Source organism: Melanerpes formicivorus, unplaced genomic scaffold, assembly GCF_026170545.1.
Source record: "Melanerpes formicivorus ecotype bairdi unplaced genomic scaffold, bMelFor1.0.p_v2 SCAF_3, whole genome shotgun sequence".
NCBI lineage: Eukaryota > Metazoa > Chordata > Aves > Piciformes > Picidae > Melanerpes > Melanerpes formicivorus.
In genome coordinates, this window is record NW_027142355.1 from 27,849,320 (window position 1) to 27,868,563 (window position 19,244).

Below are 19,244 nucleotides of genomic sequence, written 5' to 3' on the forward strand. Positions count from 1 at the left end.
ACTCCACAGACTTTGTCCCTCAGCAAAATTCTTAGAAGAGTGAATGTCATTTCCCACCCAGCCAAGCTGGCCTTCTGGGCTGCGAGCACAGGCTGCAGGCTTTTTTTGACAACTGACACCGCTAAGTCATTCTCCTTGAGGCTGCTCTCAAGCCAGCCTGTATTTCATACAATCATAGAATCAATAAGGTTGGAAAAGACCTCAAAGATCATCAAGTCCAACCTGTCACCCAACACCTCATGCCTACTAGACCCTGGCTTCAAGTGCCACATCCAACCCCTTTTCGAACACCTCCAGGGATGGTGACTCCACCACCTCCCTGGGCAGCACATTTCAATGGCCAGTCACTCTCTCTGTGAAGAACTTTCTCCTCACCTCAAGCCTAAACTTCCCCCAGCGGCGATCCCCAGGCGCGCTGTGGGGTGCAGAGTCCTCCCCGGTCCGCGCCAGCCCTGTCACTGCCCGCACCGCACTCGGCGCAGCCGCCCCCAGGTGCCTCCTGGCACGGACCCGAGGGGTAGTAGGCGACGTCGCTCGCGGTGTGACAGACCTCATACACACTCACTAGGGCAGCAAAGAAGCTGACAGCGGGAACCAACGGCGCCGCCACCAGCCCCAACCGCTCCGAGCCCGCGCATGCGCGAGGGCGGAGCGAGACATCGCCGTTCTACGGCGCCTGCGCGAGAGTAACGGCCGTGCGGGGCCTGAGGCGCCCGGGGCTGCCGCCGTTACCGGGGAAACCGGCTTCTGCTCTCGGGTTGCCAGCAGATCGTTCCGCTGCAGCTGTACCGTCCGAGGCCGCTGACGAGGATTTCACTGCCCTGTTCCTGCCCGGGGCAGCCCGCCGGCTGCCTCTTGCCGTAGCTCCCTTCAGGCGGGACCGTGCCTGCGTCCCAGCCGCAGGATGAAGAAGATCTTCGGGTTCGGAAAGAAGAAGAAGGAGCAGCTGCCGCCCGGCAGCGCCTCCCAGCCCAGCCCCACTGGTGCCTACCAGCTGCAGCTGAAGGACCTAGGCAAGCTGCACCGTGCGGCCGCCAGCGGCGACTTGGCCCAGGTGCGGCGGGGGCTGAAGAAATACGGCGTCGACGGGCGCGACAAGGCCGAGCGGTAAGGAGGGGAGCAGCGCCAGGCGGGCAAGGAAGGGAGGTGGGGGGTCGCGGCAGCCCCGGGTGCAGCGGCAGCTCCCGGCAGCGCAGCGGCGGTGGGGGCAGACATCGTTGCGAGGAGCGGGAGGGCTGGCTCCGCATGGTGCGCATCGGGCTTGTCACCCGTTTTTTGTCCTGGCCTCCTCAGTGCATTCGTTCCCGGAGTCGTATGTCTTTACTTGGGAACGCAGGAATGGGAAGGAACTGGAAGCAAAGGGGGGTTGTAGAAGGAGCCTCATGGCCACACTGAAGTCAAAGTGCAGTCACAGGCGTCTCTGGGCATTTCTGAGGGCTCAGCGTGCAGGTTGTTTCGTTGAGCCGAGAAAGCTGCACTGCCTTAGCTAGAAGTGACTTAAGGAAAGGTAAGCACTGCAGTCTGGAAAGAGTTGTTAGCTCAAAATAAACATGTCCTATATTGATGCTGCATGTGCAGTTACTTGATGTGCTTCTGGCATCCAAAGCAACACTGGTTTTTAGGTGACAGTTACCTAGCTGTTTGAGCTGGGCAGTAACTTGCAAGAGAAGCTGCTGCTCCTGGCGGGTGGTGTTGTGTGGGGTTTTGAGTCAAGCGTTGAAAGAATTTGGCAATTGTATCTTCAGGAGAAGCTCTGGGCCACAGCATAGTGCCTAGTGTTCCCTTGTAAGCATAAGGGGTTAATCAGCACCAGTTCTTGGGTCATGTATGTGTCAACCCTTTAATGCCCTTTCTGAGAAGACTCAAAGTCGAAACGTTCATGATATTCTGAAGAGGTGCTGGATTTATCAGAGTAGCTGTAGCTCAGCTTCTTAGGCTGTCTATTCTGGAGACTGGACTAATGCCAGCCAGTTAGCTTATTGCCCTGAGAACACCTAAACCCACGAAGGAAGAGCATGATAAATGTGCACTTTAGTAATGTGCATTGTGTGTCTGTTGTCAGTTAATAGTTGTTTATGCAGCTGGAGATGAAGGATGCACTTTATGGTATATTCAGTGTGTCTTGTGTATTCTCCAGTTGCTTGAGTCGAGGTGCCAAATAGCATTTATGGACATAGCTGCTGAATGTTTCTCTTTTTTTCTCCTACTACCTTCTCTATCAGTCTCCAGTTCTTAGTGGACCTTGGTTAGTTTGTGCATTTTTGAGTTCATCTTGCCTAGAAAGCTGTGTTTGCTTCATTTGGGGAAGGCCTCCTCTGTGTGTCGTGTTATTATCAGTGTTGTAATTGGGCAAATAAAGTAACACACACTATAAGAAAAATTTCAAGAGACAAGGTAATTCAGAAGAGGACTGTGATGGTTTTGGCATGACCATGTCTAGTGGTGAAGAGCTTACATGAGAGGGATTCAGTGAACAGTCTGCTTGGCCATGATGGTTGCAGGCCCATCTATGCCGCCTTAGAGCTGTGGGTGTGATGTGTGACACGAGTGACCACCAGATGCACCTGTGTTTTAGGGCTTCATCGTGTCCACCAGGAACTAGAAGAGTTGACGTAATTGGAAATAGAAGTGAAGAATAGGAAACGTGGGAAGCAATGGCTAAAATGCGTGCATTGTTCATGTGTATGTCTCAGCTCTGTGCCTTGGGATTTCCAAAAGCAAAAGTCTTGGAACAAGGATGTGGCAAATACCACATCTACAGACTCCTTTCCTAAAGCAGATCCTCTAGCCTGTGGGATGTCCAAAGCTGGAACAGCATCAGTTAGTAGCTGGCATATGTGAGTGACAGACAATACTCAGCACAGAGTTGGAAACGGTACACCCAGTGCTGGCTTGTCATGCTAGCTGGGTCAGAGCTGATCAGTAAGAGATTTACGCTGTCAGCTGTCTGTCAGAGTGAACTCTAGGGCTTTACCTTGCTTAGCTTGTAGCTGCTGGATGGTCTGCTCAAGTACTGTTGCAAGCTCATGCCCACAACCTGCTGTTTCCCTGTGCTCTCCCAGTGGGGTTGTTTTGTGGCTGCTCAGGCATCAGCAGTTCTTTCCTATCCCATGGGATCAGTTTGGGATTACAGCACCAGAATGAGCAGAGTCTAGGTAGGGTCCCCAGGGCCGAGTGGCAGAACAGCTTTGGTTCTTACAGGGACAGGCAACTCTGAATGCTCTGATGTTGTCTGCCAGCCTGTTCCCTGTGGAGCTCAGCAGGCCTTGCTCTGAGCAGAGACATTTCTCTTCTGTTGTCAGACTGAGAGACTTGGTTGAGGAGGGCAGTAGTGGATTCACAGGTTTTCTGAAGGCTTTTCTGTTTGCAGAGCTGATAGTGTCTTCATCAGGTTTACCATGTTTCCTGAGTCTTGGTAGTAGCAGCTTTTAGATGATCATGGATTCCTTCATAACCAGTTCTGGTTAGCTTTCAGATAATCTCAGTCAGTCATTTCTTCAAAGATGAAATGTGCTGTATACTTCCATTGGAATTTCTCAAAAAGTGGTGTTAGACCCTCTTGAGGGGCTCTTCTGTTGATACTTCAGTCTGATCCCTATCTGTAGCACCACATTACAAGTTCTTTGAGGTTTTGTGTGTTTTTCTTGTTCTCATCCTTGTTGTTATGGAGGAGGCTCATCACCTGCCCTGTGACAAGAAGTATAAGCATTACAAATTACTGTCTTTATTACACCGCATTTGTGTACCTCTGCCTCTCCTCTACCTAGCCAGGGAACCATTCTGTTTCCATCTCTCAACAAGGAACCAAAAGAATTGCAAGATTAGTTGAGCTTCCTGCACACTGAGGAGATGCAGTTCAAAACTAGTGTTAGCATTCCCCTTGGTTTTTGAGGGACTGCAGGATTTTTATTGCATAATCTTCAAGGGAGGAAGGTCTGAACTGTTTTCTAGCTTGTCTCCTGCTCTGTTGGGATGGGTAGGCTGCAGAGCAGCCCACACTTTTTCTACTGCACAGAGTGAAGCATCCACTGCTTTGTGCCAGTGATTTAGAGGGAAATACATGCAATGCTTTCTGGGTGATTGTATCTTTGGGTACAAGCAAGCTGGTTAACTAACATCAAGCCTAAGATGTTCTGTGATTGAAGGAGCACTTTTCTTTCTGTCAGGCTTTAACTTGCAGGAGAAAAATTTCATTTTCTTGTGCTGGTGATATGGAAATACAGTATTCCCTCCTTCAGTTAAGAGTTTCTATGATTGTGGTAGTTATGCATGTCAAGAAGCTCAAATACTACTTTCTTGTATTCCGGAATACAGCATTGTGTTTTGCTGCGTGCCATCAGAGGGCCTTTGGTGCAAGTGTGTTAGTGTTTTTGCTGCAGTAGTAAGCAAGCTAGAGAAAAAACAGAAATTCTCAAAGTGAAGCAAAACAGTAATATTCTTGCTGTAAAACCAGTCTCGTCCTGGCACATGAATGATCACAGAAGGACTTAGAAGTTTACTTGCCATAGTCTTCAAGCTTTGGTCTGTGTTGCTGTACCATGTGTATCCTGCTGGAGGGCATTGTCACAGCCTGAAATGATTTTTTTTTTTTAGCTGTCTGTCTGTGCTAATTTAGTGTATTTAATTTTAGGACGCCTCTGCATCTTGCTTGTGCAAACGGCCATGGGGATGTTGTCGCATATCTAGTAGAAAACAAATGTAAGCTGAATGTTTTTGACAGCGACAAGAGATCGCCACTCATGAAGGTATGTGAAATATGTTCTGTTCTTGTAAGTGGGGCTTATTGATTATGCACTATAATGATGTATTTTGCAGGAATCTTTACCTGGACCTGTGTGGAAACGTGCATATTATGCCTGGTGTGGAGTAGACATCTGTTAGTTAATCTTTGTAGGTGCTCTTATTTTTCAGCATTGGGAAACTGGAGGAATCATAATAGTGAGATGTAAATACTAGATTTTTTTCCTTTCTTCTGTGTTGTTCCCAGGCAGTACAGTGCCAGCAAGAAAAATGTGTGGCTATTCTGCTAGAGAATGGTGCAGACCCTAATCTGCCAGATGATGATGGCAACACTGCCCTGCACCTGGCTGTTATGTCTGCTAACACATCTGTAGCAGGGCTATTACTTCAGCATGATGCCAGTATTGATGCTCAGAATAAGGTAAATAAGGAGTTAGTTTCAAAATGTTGTATTAATATTTCTCTTAAAGATGTTTTTGACTTTGATTCTTAACTTGATTTATCTACCCTTTCAGGAGGGATGTACTCCCCTTATTCTTGCTGTCTCTGAACATCAGGAAGAGATGGTAGATTTTCTCCTTGGAAAAGGAGCTGATGTGCATGCTCAAGATCAGTGCAAAAGGTGAGGGATTTGCCAAAACTCTACGTGGCTCTCCTTATTCATCTTTAGGTTGGATGAGAGAATAAGCTCTGGAAAAAACAGGGAGCCATGCAGGAGCTATTTTAGTGGGAATTGTGAAAGCTGATCTGTACTTGTCTGCTGTCATACCTCTGGCAGGAAATGTGCCAGCAGTTCAGCAGCATTTTCAAGTCAAAAAAGCATCTCCTGTATAGCGACAGTATAGTTACTGTATAGTTACAGTTTGCCTGTAACTGTTGTCTGTGTAGAAGCTTTGGCTGGCTGCTGAACACTTAATTGTTTTGACTCCCTTCCCCATTTTATTGTGGCTCTTAAAAAGCTGTTCTCATTAAGCGTTCTTTGAATAGAATAGAATAGAATAAACCAGGTTGGAAAAGACCTTCAAGGTCATCACGTCCAACCTATCACCCAACACCACCCAATCAACTAACCCATGTAACCAAGCACCCTGTCAAGTCTCCTCCTGAACACCTCCAGTGACGGCGACTCCACCACCTCCCCAGGCAGCCCATTCCAATGGGCAATCACTCTCTCCGTGTAAAACTTCCTCCTGACCTCCAGCCTGAACTTCCCCTGGCGCAGCCTGAGACTGTGTCCTCTTGTTCTGGTGCTGGCTGCCTGGGAGAAGAGACCAACCTCTGCCTGTTTACAACCCCCCTTCAGGTAGTTGTAGAGAGCAATAAGGTCACCCCTGAGTCTCCTCCTCTCTAGGCTAAGCAGCCCCAGCTCCCTCAGCCTCTCCTCATAGGGCTGTGTTCCAAGCCCCTCACCAACTTCGTTGCCCTTCTCTGGACTCGTTCCAGCAAGTCAACCTCCTTCCTAAACTGAGGGGCCCAGAACTGGACACAGTACTCGAGGTGTGGCCTAACCAGTGCAGTGTACAGGGGCAGAATGACCTCCCTGCTCCTGCTGGCCACACTGTTCTTAATGCAGGCCAGGATGCCATTGGCCCTCTTGGCTGCCTGGGCACACTGCAGGCTCATGTTCATCCTACCATCAACCAGCACCCCCAGGTCCCTCTCTGCCTGGCTGCTCTCCAGCCACTCTGACCCCAGCCTGTAGCACTGCATGGGGTTGTTGTGGCCAATGTGCAGAACCCGGCACTTGGATGCGTTAAATCTCATGCCGTTGGACTCTGCCCATCTGTCCAGCCTGTCGAGGTCTCTCTGCAAAGCCTCTCTACCCTCCAGCAGATCAACTCCTGTCCCCAGCTTGGTGTCATCAGCAAATTTACTGATGATAGACTCAATGCCCTCATCCAGATCATCAATAAAGATGTTGAAGAGGATGGGGCCCAGCACTGATCCCTGGGGGACTCCATTACTGACTGGCTGCCAGCTGGATGTGGCACCATTCACCACCACTCTCTGGGTTCGGCCATTTGGTTTGTTCTTAAGTCACAGGGAAAACTTCTTTTTCTGAGAGCAAGTAGGAATGCAAACAATTATGTCTGTGCAAAGTGAGCTGCTTTATAGCATATTTTGGATGTTTCAGAACACCACTTATGGTTGCCGCTTCTGCTGGGGCGTCTAGTTCAATAAAAGCTCTTCTGCGATACGGCGCGGACGTTTCCGATAAAGATGCTCATGGATGGACAGCTGAGGATTATGCTCGGATTCATGGGCATTCCAGGTACATTTTTAACTTGAGAATGAGTTGTCAGTGGTGTGGCTTTTGAACGGTCTCGACAACAGCACTGAGGGTTAGCGACGTGCTGGGGCCTGTCTTGAGGCTTTGCTCAGCCATGGCCTCTGCTATGTGTAATTTCTGTGTCTAGTGTTAGTTTGGGAGTTGAGGACAGTTTTTCCTCAGAGTTCTGTTAGATTTCAAGTTTTGTTGCTAAGTTCATATCTGTTCAATGTGTCTGTATCGTAGCTGTCCAGAGGTGGAACTTGGCAAACTGAAGTGCATGAAAACACTCTCGCTAGACCAGCATCATTGTCCTTACTGACTTCCACTACCAACCTTTTGTTTCAGAGGAGATCTAACTGTTACCCCTTTTGTTAACATCTTAAGAAGTTAATACTCCCCTTGTGCATAGCTTTGTACCTGTAGGTGTTTTGTCTCTGTGGTGGTTGTGTGATTAAAAATGAAGCTGAAAAAAATGGTAGAAGCAGGTGTTAATAACTTCTTAGCTGTGAATGTGCATCTGTGGAATGAAGTAGTAAATATTGAAGCATGTAATAGTCATGAATTAAGTTCTGTATGTATTACTCTTGGTGAATACGTACAAGTGTGTGAATTCACATGGCTATGAATACACATAGGATGGTTAAAAAGAGGCTGTTCACTGTTCTGTTCTGCAAGTGTGTGGTTATTTTTACCAAATATATTTCTTCTCTTTTTTTTATACAGTCTCAGTGAACAACTGGCAGAACACACAGACTGGGAAAATGCAGGAGCTTCTGCAGGTGTACTTAGCACTCCTTTCCGGGCAGGAACTGCTGGCTTAACATTGGGTGCACCTGCTATGGACAGAGGTAAGATCTCTGACCATAGAGGAGCTCACAAAGATGATCACTGTGGCCTTTTCTTTTAGGTGGTTTGTTAATACTTGTGTCCACCACTGACTTTAGTAGAGTAGCACAAGAAGTTTTGTGAATGTGCTTATTTATTGCTAGTTGGAGATGCTGCTTGTCAGGCTGTGAAGGCAGTTGGGACTTGTGCGCTTCATGTTCACTGCACTGGTTAGGCCACACCTCTAATACTGTGTCCAGTTCTGGGCCCCTCAGTTTAGGAAGGAGGTTGACTTGCTGGAGTGTGTCCAGAGAAAGGCAATGAAGTTGGTGAGGGGATTGGAACACAAGCCCTATGAGGAGAGGCTGAGGGAGCTGGGGTTGCTTAGCCTGGAGAAGAGGAGACTCAGGGGTGACCTTATTGCTCTCTACAACTACCTGAAGGGAGGTTGTAGACAGGCGGATGTTGATCTCTTCTCCCAGGCAGCCAGTTCCAGAACAAGAGGACACAGTCGCAGGCTGTGCCAGGGGAGGTTCAGGCTGGAGGTCAGGAGGAAGTTTTACACAGAGAGAGTGATTGCCCATTGGAATGGGCTGCCTGGGGAGGTGGTAGAGTCACCATCACTGGAGGTTCAGGAGGAGACTTGACAGGGTGCTTGGTTGCATGGATTAGTTGATTAGGTGGTGTTGGATGATAGGTTGGACGCGATGATCTTGAAGGTCTCGTCTCGTCTGGTGTGGTCTATTCTATTCTAAATTGCCCACCTGCATAGGCCTTCCCATAGAGAGAGAGAGAGGAGGACAGGGAAGAAACTAGGCAAGAGTGATTTTCAGGAGTGTAGTTTTACCTGTAGATGGCCATTTGGATTGTGAAAATCCAAATGCAAAAGCAGTAGGCTCAGATTGAGTATTTTCCTTTGCAGTAGGAAAGCCATAGATGTGTTAGCTGGAAGATACACATCACTGAGATTCCATGGGTTTGTTTTAATATTAATAGTTTCATCTGCACTAAGCTCCTTTTACTGAGTCATCTTATTTCTCAGCATCATTTAAAATTGTTTCTGTGTAGGTGGTATAAAGATATAGTTAGGAAAAGTTGTCTTGGTAAAGTAACTTATCATAGTATCAGTCAGGGTTGGAAGGGACCACAAGGATCATCTAGTTCCAACCCCCCTGCCATGGGCAGGGACACCCCACACTAAATCAGGCTGGCCAGAGCCTCATCTAGCCTGGGCTTAAACACCTCCAGGGACTAGGCCTCGACCACCTCCCTGGACAACCCATTACAATCACAACGCAGTGTCTACGTACAGTGTGTTTTCTTTGATGTAGTTTGATTAAGAATAAAAGCAATGCTTTTCTTGCACTTTCAGTAACTTTCTGGAAGAAAATGAAACAAATTAATATTACCTTGTGATCCAGAAAAATAACTAAATTGTCTGGTGATAAAAGAATTAACTCTTTCAGTGAGGTTTTTAACATCCAGTCTATGCTTATGAGCTCACATAGCCCTACAGACATCTTAGAAATCAAATATTTTCAATATAAATGAAATAGTTTTGTATTTTCACATCTGAGGCCCTACAGTGTGTGGGGGGGTCCTATTAATTCTGTTTTTTAAAGGGTGTTGTATCAGAACTCTATCCCAAATGGGCAGGAGCATTCAAACACAGTTCATTACTCCTGTTTTAAACTTGTCAAGAAATATGAGCAAAACACAGGATATTTTTCCCTAATGTCTTTTCCCAGGTATGGGAATTAATTTAGAGCCAAACCTTTTTTTTTCCTTTGAGTTGGAAACAGTTGCTTTGATCTAGTTGAGATCTGTAAAGTTTGTTGATAGATTGAAGGAAGATTTTTGTTTGTGTGGGTTAATTTCATAAGAGCTTGGTACAGTTAGTTTAAGCAGCAAAATGTTGCTTTCACTGAAAGAGCGCTCTCTGTTACTGCCTCCTGTGCATGGAAGTAGTTGCTGTGGTACCACATTGTAATGGCTTACAGACTTAGGTTGGTTTAAAAACTGCATCTTGAATAATAATAGTGTTGTGTGAGTCCAAACCTGATGTACCCTCAGGGAAATATGGGCTCTCCAACCAAATAATTTGCCCTGGTCTTTGAAATTTATGATACTAATAATGTAAGTTCTTAATAGTATGGAAAATCTTTACTTATCTTAATTGGAAGAGGCACATTAAGTGTGAAAATGTTACATGGTTAAGGACTTGGGAGGAGAAAGAATATACTCTGTTCCAAGTCTGTTTCTAGTAGAGCTTGTTTTACTTCTGAGCAGTACAAATCCTTTTCTTCTTGTGGTCAGTCTCTTGAAAGAGGTCCCCAGCATGTTGAGGAAAGGGAGATCAGTGTGTAGTTAACGTTTATCAGCATTAGTTCTGTAGGCTCTGGCTTCATCACTTGAGACCCTTTCAATGCGCTGCAGTGAAAGGCATTGAAGTTTCTGTTAGGGGAGAAGCTGCAGCGATTTTGAGAGACCAGAGAAACGCACACCTCGGCATTTTCTTTATTGTTTTGGTCTTCTGTACTATTTTTCTGGGATCTTCAACGTTGTCCTTATTCCTTTTGCTGCTTTTTCACTTGTTTAATGTTCTTCAAAACACTCTCCTCTAATGAGCAAGTAAGCATATGTAAAAAGCTGGCTCATGCTGATTTAAATGTTTACTTTGTTGTCAGAACATGGAGTTTATATTAATCACAGAAAGGTTTACAAAAACCTCCAAATGAACATATTCTAATCCTAGCACAGTGAATGACAGCCTTTTTAGATTGAATGTTGGAATTTCTTTGGGAAAACACAAAACCAAACTATGCAGTTTTTCTAAAGGCAAGGATTTGGATTTCTAGTATGTTTGCAGCCACAGTGTTGTTTTTTTTTTAGCTACTGCACTGCAAAACAGTGTATTGTTGCCTCAGTGTTTCCCTGAGCTCGTGCAGAAACTCTTAGTTTTTCATTCTAGACCCCTTGGAAAACAAATAGATACTTCAGTGTGATTTGCATCTCGTAAGGTCAGGAAAAATTGTTCTGTGTCACCAGAAAAGTGAGAAATACAGAAAGAATGATAAACCATGTTGAGGTCTGTCCTTAACTCCTTAAGTGTGTATTTTTGGTATGAGCCCTTTTGCCACATCATTTTCCATGTGATAAAATTAATATAGGTAAGACTCCCTTTTGCTCAGACAAATATGTGGACTTGTCATGAAGACGTTTGGTGTCAGGTAGCTCCGGTAACAGAACCACACCATTTTTGACTTAAAATACAAAGAACGTGTCCAGACAAGGGCAAGAAGGCTGGTGAGGGGTTTGGAGCATTAGCCCTGTGAGGAGCTGCTGAGAGAGCTGGGATTGTTTAGCCTGGAGATGAGGAGACTCAGGGGAGACCTTATTGCTGTGTACAACTACCTGAAGGGTGATTGTAGCCAGGTGGGGATTGGTCTCTTCTCCCAGACAAGCCGTGACACAACAAGAGGACACAGTCTCAAACTGCACCAGGGGAAGTTTAGGCTGGATGCTAGGAAGCAATTCTTCATAGAAAGAGTGATTGGCCATTGGAATGGGCTGCCCAGCGAGGTGGTGGAGTCACCATCCCTGGAAGTGTTTAAGAAGAGACTGGATGAGCACTTAGTACCATAGTTTAGTTGATTAGATGGTGTTGGACTTGTTTTGCTGAGTGGGATGGGCAGAGCAGTTGGATAGTGATTTGTATTCTAAAACTTTGTTCCACAATGCGCAGATGTACAGACACATATGCATGACACCCCCTGCTGTTTTGGTGCAGTTGTGACCTGCCCAACAGACAGCTTTGGGGGAACAGGGTGTTTGTCTTGACTGCTTGTCACATCTACGTTCTGGTCAGTGGCATAACTTCAGTGTGTGATTTGGTTCAGCGTGGGCAAATCAATATATGCTGGACTCTCTTGTCATTAAACTGAGAGCAGGCTTGTGGCGTGTTTTGCATGGTTCCTTTGTTTGTTTTGTGTCATTAGTGATAGTAAATAATAATTTTTTTTAAAAAAAAAGGCACTTTCCTGTTCCTCCAAAATGGAAGTAGACTTCGATTAAAGTGGAAACAGGCAACTGCTTTTCTAGATCCCATTTCTATGGTAAACATTGAGGTTTGTCTGAAAGCTAGCTCATGAACTTTCTCATCTTCTGAAGATAGTGCAGCCAGATTTTGATCACTGCTTAAAGTTACTTTACGCTGAAAGCAAAAGTTCTGATAATTCACTCATCTGGTTTGATTAATTATAACTGTGCTAAATGAAAATGTCACTAAAGTCACCTGTCAAGAGTCTATCACTGACTGTTCCACACTACACACTCGGTTCAAGTCAGCTTGGGAGGTCAGCAGGTAGATGATACTGGTGATACTGACTTAATAGAAAACAGTAGTATGTAAAAATAATTAATATTTTAAAAACATGTCAATATGTGCACTGTCTTTCATTGCCTGAAAACCCTGTTCCTATCAGGAGATGTCCTCATTAAAGTTCACACACAAACCCTTTCTAGTACAGGCAAAATTTCTATGATAATTTGTGGTTTACTGATAGTAGAGGAGATGTCTTCAGGCATGAAATGCCTTCTTCTTTCACCTTTCATGCTTGTGGTTTCAAGACCTTGGTTTGATTGTCATTATGAGGTTGATGACCTTCCATAAAGTCACCTATTTATAAGCAACTTAATTTTGTCATAATAGTTAGGAAGAGTTAGTTGCTGAGAACTTGAGGAACACCAAAATAGCTACTATGTGGAGGTTATGTTTGTTTGTTTGTTCTCTTCTGTCTTGGAACTGAAGAGCCTTTTTATTCCCTCTTAGTTGTTGATGGTTAAGAGGTTTTAGCAGTGATTGGGATGGATGCCTGGAATTCAAGTTTCTTTAGCACATTGGTGATGTGCTAGAGTGCACTCTCATCAGGTTTTCAAATACCCCCAAATCAGAGGAATCACTAGATATGTTGCAGGGCAGTGCTGCCATAATGGACTGCATAAAAGCTGCATAAATGGACTGTAAGACCTTTCTCCCAAAATTCAAGGCCAAATGCTAAGTCCTGCCCATGGAAAGGAATAACAGTTTCCTTAAAAGCATGCTGGGACTGCCCAGATGGAGAGCTGCTTTGCTCAGATGGCAGAATGAGCCATCAGAGTGCCCTAAAACTGTGAGGGTTAACAGTGTCCTGGGCTGTATTAAGAGCCACATAGCCAAGTGGTTGAGGAAGGTGGTGCCCTAATGGAACTTACTGGATTGTATCCTGCTGCCTAGGCATATTTTGAGCCCCCAGTGCAAGAGAGATTGGTCTTTCAATAGTGAGCAAATTCAGTGGAAGCCTGTCAGACTTATCAAAAGCAGGAATGGCTGAGGAAACTGAACTTAGTATAGAGAAGAGGCAACTTTGAAGGGGACCTAGCAGCTTCTTTTAGTACATATCAGGAGGAGACAAAGCTGGGTGCTGCTCAGTAGTGCATAACAGGAGGCAGAGATACAAGAGGTATAAAAGGAAATGAGAGCTTCTAATTTGACATGAGAATATTCACCAGGACAGTAGAACAGAGAGGTTGTGCAGCCTTCCTTCTTGGAAGTGTGCAAGACTGGACTGGATAAAGCCTAAGCAACCTTATCTGACCTCATAGCTGAGGAGGTGGTTAGGTAAGAGACTTTCTGAACGCTCTTCTGACCTGATGTATCCTCCGATCCTTGTCTTCGTAACATTGATGAAAGCTTGGAGTGTGTTTGTCCTGGGTTTGGCTGGGACACTGTGCCCTGATTATAACCATTTGGTCTGGTGAAAACCCTTTCAGGGATAGAATAGAAAACTGCTGGTAATTCTTTTACCTGAGGATAACCTTTAGGTTGTGATTATGCTTTTTGGTTTTCTTTACCTTTTCCAGAATAATCTGTAACTGGGTAGAGAGATAGATAGTGTAGTGTGCAGCATAGTGTTAAATGTGCTGTTACACCGAATTAGTAAAACTCTTGCATGTGAAGTGTGTTCATGTGTGTAATGTGGGTACTTGGGCATGCATTTCCCTTTACTTACTACTGTTGTTATTGTTGTTGGTTGGTTGGTTTGTTCTTGCTTGCTTGTGTGTGTGTTTGGTTTTTTCCATTGGGTGTTACTTGTAAAAGCAGTTGTTTTGGAAATGCATTTGCTCATGCTGTTTCTTGGTGAATTGGGTATCCAAACTCTCGTTCTGTTATTACAGAAGTGTCCATGTTAAACATTTCTGTGTACTGGTTAATTTTAGTGTGCTGACTCTAATTTCAGTATGGCAATTAATGTTTCAACAGCAATCGATGACCTTTCGGAAGAAGACTCAATAAGGTAAGACTTTAAAAACACCTAACATTTACCTGAGGAATGATTTGAGAGGCATCACCCTGACTTTTGCTCTGCTTTCTAAGAAGCTCTGAGAAACTGCGGAGTGATGACAGCTGCCATACTTCTTATGAAGAAGAGCTTAATTTTACCCCCAAGGTATGGTGCACTTACAGGAAAAGCATCCTGTAAAAACAAGTGATTTGAAGGCAAATTTTTCTCTGGGGTTGAAAGAAACTACAGTTCTTGCCAATATTGTTTTCTCCTTAGAAGCAGTCTCTGGCCTGTCAGTCTTTCTTCTACTGTGAGTTTTTCCAGAAAGACCTGTAGCTGTGACAGAGCATGCAGTAGATTTATGGTTTGGGGCAAAAGAGCAATAGGTGACGAGATAAGCAACCACATTATTTCATTTGTTCTTGTTCATCTGAGTCACATTTGCAGACCCTAACAGTTTGTAAGTTGCTACTATAGCCTATTCTGTTCTCTGAACATTCTAATTGTTTCCTGTGAATTTGGTGATACAGTCCTAACTGTAAAGAAAAAAGGCATTTTTTAATCAAGATACACTGAAATCCTTCATCACCTAGTTCTCCTTTCCTCTCTTCAGGTTTCTCAAGAGCACTCAGTGGATAAGTTACTCAAATGGGTCATCTTTTTTCCTATGAGATGGCATTCCATGCTTGCATGTGGTCCCACACTGCATGTTTTCCTCTTTTATTGAATGTTTGGGTACTATTCTTTGTGTCAGCTCTAATGCTTATTACTCTTTTTACTAATGTTCTGAAGAATTATCAACTTCTGCAGTCATTTCTGGAGCATATGTTCTGTTGCACTGGGATTATGCAGTGATGAGGAGCCTGAGCGTGGTAGTTCAACCCACTCTGTAATATTGGAGGTGCAAGCATGGGGTTTTTTAACATGATTTCATTTTCCTTGCACTGATGTAAATAGAAATGATGCTTTTTTTTCTGGCATGATATTGAAATTCAGGAATATTCTGGTAAGTATGCTCGGAGGAACCAATTTATGCATTAGGTCTAGGGATCTTAACAGTTCCTTGTGTTGTGCACATTTGCCACTAAGCATCCTGAAACTGCAATTTTAAATATAGCTGAGTTTTCCTTAAGTATTACTGATCTCAAAGCCAGATTTTTAAAGCTGTTGTACATGTAAACATAGTTTTGGAAACAATTTGCAAAAGAGTGTCTGTGCAGTATTTTGGGGATGAAACATGGAATTGCAAATGTGAGGGGGGATGTGTGTGTAGCTGGAATTAGAGGATGGAGCTAGCCCCTGAGCACTCTCAACGACAGCCTGGGTATTATATTTTGTGTTAAAGATTTGTTGTGAACCAAGGATTTATTGTTCCTGTTTAATTTCTTTATTCCTTAAAACTGTATTTACAGAAGCTGCGGAAGCCAAACTTGGCACTGTTAATGAACGCTTCCCAGCGGTTCAGGAGAAACAGTAAGCCTTTGGGAAAAGATTGCATGATATACTGCTATACACAAGTATACTTGCTAAATAGTGGGGGTTTGTTGGGGAAAAAATGAAGTTGTGTTGTTAATACGATGATACTAATTCCCTCCTGAACCTTTGTCCCTGGTCAAGCCTATCTCAGAGGAGGAAGAGGATCCTGGGGCAAGAACTATGGGGACTCATTGGAAGGGCTTTACACTAGAGTTGATGGGGAATGGGCTTGCAAGAGAGAAGGCTGGAAATGGCATGCTGATACCTGTGGGACAGTGTGCTAGTCCTGACTAACTGATAAGGTCCCAGTGGACTGGAGGTTAGTACATGTGACACCCATCTACAGGAAGGGCCAGAAGGAGAATCCAGGAAACCTCAGGCCTGTCATCTTGAATGACATCATGTGTCACATGTATGGGACAACAAGATGATCGGGGCCCAGGCAACATGGGTTTATAAAGGGAGAGTCTTACTTAACCAATTTGATCTCCTGCTGTGACAAGGTGACCCACCTGGTGGACAAGAGAAAGGCTGTCGATGTTACCTACCTGGAATTTACTAAGGCCTTTGACATGGTTTCCCACAGCATCCTTCTGGAGAGAATGTCTGCTCATGGCCTGGGCAGGCAATACACTTTTTTGGGTGAAAAACTGGCTCAATGGTTGGGCCTAAAGAATTGTGGTGATTGTCCCCCTCAACTGAGCACTGGTGAGGCCTACTTTGAGTACCGTGTTCAGTTTTGGGCCCCTCACTACAAGAAGGATGCTGAGAGGTTTGAAGCATGTCCAAAGAAGAGCAACTAAGCTGATGAAGGGTCTTGAATGCAAATCTTCTGAGGAACAGCTGAGGGAACTGGAGTTGTTTAGTCTGGAGAAGAGGAGGCTGAGGGGAGACCTCATTGCCCTTTACAACTGCCTCAAAGGAGGTTGGAGCAAGATGGGGGTCTGTGTCTTCTTACCTACAACAAGTGATAGGACAAGAGGAAACAGCCTCAAGTTGTGCCAGGAAGATTCAGGTTGGATACTAGGAAAAATTTCTTCACAGAAAGAATTATCAAGCATTGGAACAGGATGCCCAGGTGAGCGGTGGAGTCACCATCCCTGGAAGTATTTAAAAGCACGTGGATGTGGTGCTTAGGGATGTGGTTGAGGGGCAGTGGCCTAGTAGTAGTGGTGGGACTGCAAGCTTTAGGCAAGTGGTGGGGCGTGATGATCTCAAAGGTCTCTTCCAACCTCAACAGTTTTATGATTCTCTGGTAAGTCCTCCTTCCATCCTACCCATCCCTTACCTGGCTCCTTTCCAAGACATTCCTGAATGCCTCCTCTCTTGTACATTTAATCTGATAACATGCCTGTTGCTATGTACATAATTCCTATCGTTCACATGCGTTTTTCCTTCTCTTGTGCTTCAATATGGTGGTGATGTTGCTATAGTTGAAAGCCTAACATCACCAGAGAAAAGCCTCAAACAAAAAGCCCCACTGAATGCAAACTTGAACAAAGAATGTGGAGAGTTGCTGAATCAAGATGTCTCAGATGCTAGCAACCTGGAGGAAGAAGAATTGGAGGATGAGGAGGAGGAGGAGGAGGAGCAAGAAGATTATGAAAATGACAATGGAGATGAGGAGGAGGAGGAAGAAGAAGAGGAAGAGGAAGAAGAGGAGGAGGATGAAGATCTTACTCAAGATAAAAAGGAGGAGGCAGATCTGGAAGATGAAGAATCTCAGTCTAATCACATACTGGAAGAAGAGCAGGGGGAGAAAACGGAACTTAAAGGGGAAATTAATCAAAGATTGGAGTATTTTATGAACCCTAAGTATGAAGAGCACGATCAGTATGGAACTGAAGATGTTTGTGATGATGATAAAACAAATAAAGAACTGGATGAAAAGGGGGAGGAATCTGTGGATACTCCTGTATCTTTTATAACTGGGTGTTATGAAGGGTTGCAAGAAAATGTAACTGCCATGTCTCCCAAGATAATGAATAATGAAGTAACTTGCAAGTCAGTACCAAAACAAGCTGTCTTTCAAAATCGAAATAACTTGCAAGATACACAAGAAAGCTGGAACATGGAAAGCATGTTTCAGGATAAGTTTCACAGAAATTCTGATTCTTGTTTTGCAGGCTCTGAAGTGACAGACAGGAAAAAAGAGATACTTCAGCCTTTCTCAGATAGTTGTGGTCTTCAGGATAAGAAGTCAAGCTTTGGTGATGGCTTTCAAAGTGGTAACAATTCTCTGTCACCAGCAAAAATCTCAGGGCTTGGAATTCAAAAGCCAAACTTTGTAGTTCTTCGGTATCTTCGTCATCCACATACTCAAGAAGAGCAATGTGAAGCAGTAGATGGCAAAGTCTGTGAAGCACTGATACAGCAAAGTGAAAACTTGCACTTAATTAATCATGAAGAAAATTCAAGAGCAGCATTTCACTCAAGTACCAAAGTAAGTATATAGGGGTGACTTAATCACAAAGGTGTTCTCTAATTGTCATATAGGCAGGAAAGAAATGGCAAATGTTCTTTCTGTTAATACCTATTCTTTGCATCTGTCTTTTCTTCATCCTTTTTGATGTTAGAAGATGCCATACTCCTAGCCAAAGCAGGCAGTATCTTCAATTTTTTTTATTGGTTGCAATTATTTTGCAGAAAAAAAAAAAGGAACAGACAATAGACTTGTTCTGGAATCTCAGTTGCATGTACAGATTTCACCTGTGAAAACTTACTGCCATTTAGTAAAACTCATGGTGTGATGGCTGCAGGTGAGGAAACAAATTTGAACACAATCAAGAGCAGGATCTTCCTTGCAACTAAGTAGGGGAAAAGAAGGAATGTGTTCTGGAATGATGTAACTTGCATGAAGATAGAGTTAGACTGACATAAGGAAGTACATCTCACGGACTTTGCAGAACCAGGGGTGAGATATTAGGATATTAGGCATTGCTTTCTGCTCATGGATTTTTCATAGAGAAGCTCAACCAAGTGTCCCTTTTGTCTTAAACAAGAGAAGTATTTTTCATGTTGTCAATGGATGGCAAAGGTGATGCCTGATTCTGTTCCTGACAGCTGGTTTGGTCAATCTCTTTTAGGAAGAATCACCTCAACAGGAAGAAAAGGAGGAGCAGAAGGAGAAAGGAACTAGTGAGGAGCTACAAACTGCAGATGTTGAGGGTGTGAAAAATTCAATTTGTAATGACAGTCATCAAGTCCACAGTGCTGCCAAAGACAACCCTGGTGAGAGGGATAAGTTAGTAAATACTGGTCCCAGTTCTTCCTCTATGAATATTTATGTACAGTAAAGGAACTAAAATGGTGATTGACTTCTGAGATAACAAATTGTTCCCATGTCTGTGAATCTTAGTGGGAATTAGCTTTGGTTCCTTTTCATTTGTTCCTGAAGACTAAAATGGTGGTGTTGGGTTCCAAATGATGCTATGTGAAATAAGTGTCATTCTTGCTTTTGTTGCTCTGTTCTTCCTAAACTCTGAACAAAATGCACAGATGAAAGAGAGAAGGAGGACTAGAGTGTCTTGGGTGTGGCAGTAGTATTTCCTTTTCTGGCCCATACTGTCAGATGAGAAAACTGTGATTGCTCTTGTCTGAAGCCTGGA

General features: G+C 44.2%; 1 protein-coding gene across 7 annotated transcripts in view; it reads left to right on the top strand.

The window, feature by feature from the left end:
* The first annotated feature begins 717 nt into the window (after window positions 1–717).
* Window positions 718–19,244, top strand: part of ANKRD26 (ankyrin repeat domain containing 26) — a 57,660-nt gene continuing 39,133 nt past the window's right edge. For 2 of the 7 annotated variants that reach the window (XM_068169762.1, XM_068169776.1), the window contains exons 1-11: window positions 718–1,107; window positions 4,631–4,745; window positions 4,988–5,161; window positions 5,256–5,362; window positions 6,875–7,012; window positions 7,736–7,860; window positions 14,139–14,172; window positions 14,253–14,325; window positions 15,573–15,633; window positions 17,070–18,079; window positions 18,723–18,867. In XM_068169762.1, coding sequence (XP_068025863.1) covers window positions 905–1,107; window positions 4,631–4,745; window positions 4,988–5,161; window positions 5,256–5,362; window positions 6,875–7,012; window positions 7,736–7,860; window positions 14,139–14,172; window positions 14,253–14,325; window positions 15,573–15,633; window positions 17,070–18,079; window positions 18,723–18,867 — 2,185 coding nt within the window. In that variant the 5' untranslated portion in view covers window positions 718–904. The remainder of the gene's footprint in view (window positions 1,108–4,630; window positions 4,746–4,987; window positions 5,162–5,255; window positions 5,363–6,874; window positions 7,013–7,735; window positions 7,861–14,138; window positions 14,173–14,252; window positions 14,326–15,572; window positions 15,634–17,069; window positions 18,080–18,722; window positions 18,868–19,244) is intronic. The other 5 variants (XM_068169746.1, XM_068169770.1, XM_068169785.1 and 2 more) reach the window with 4 other exon arrangements.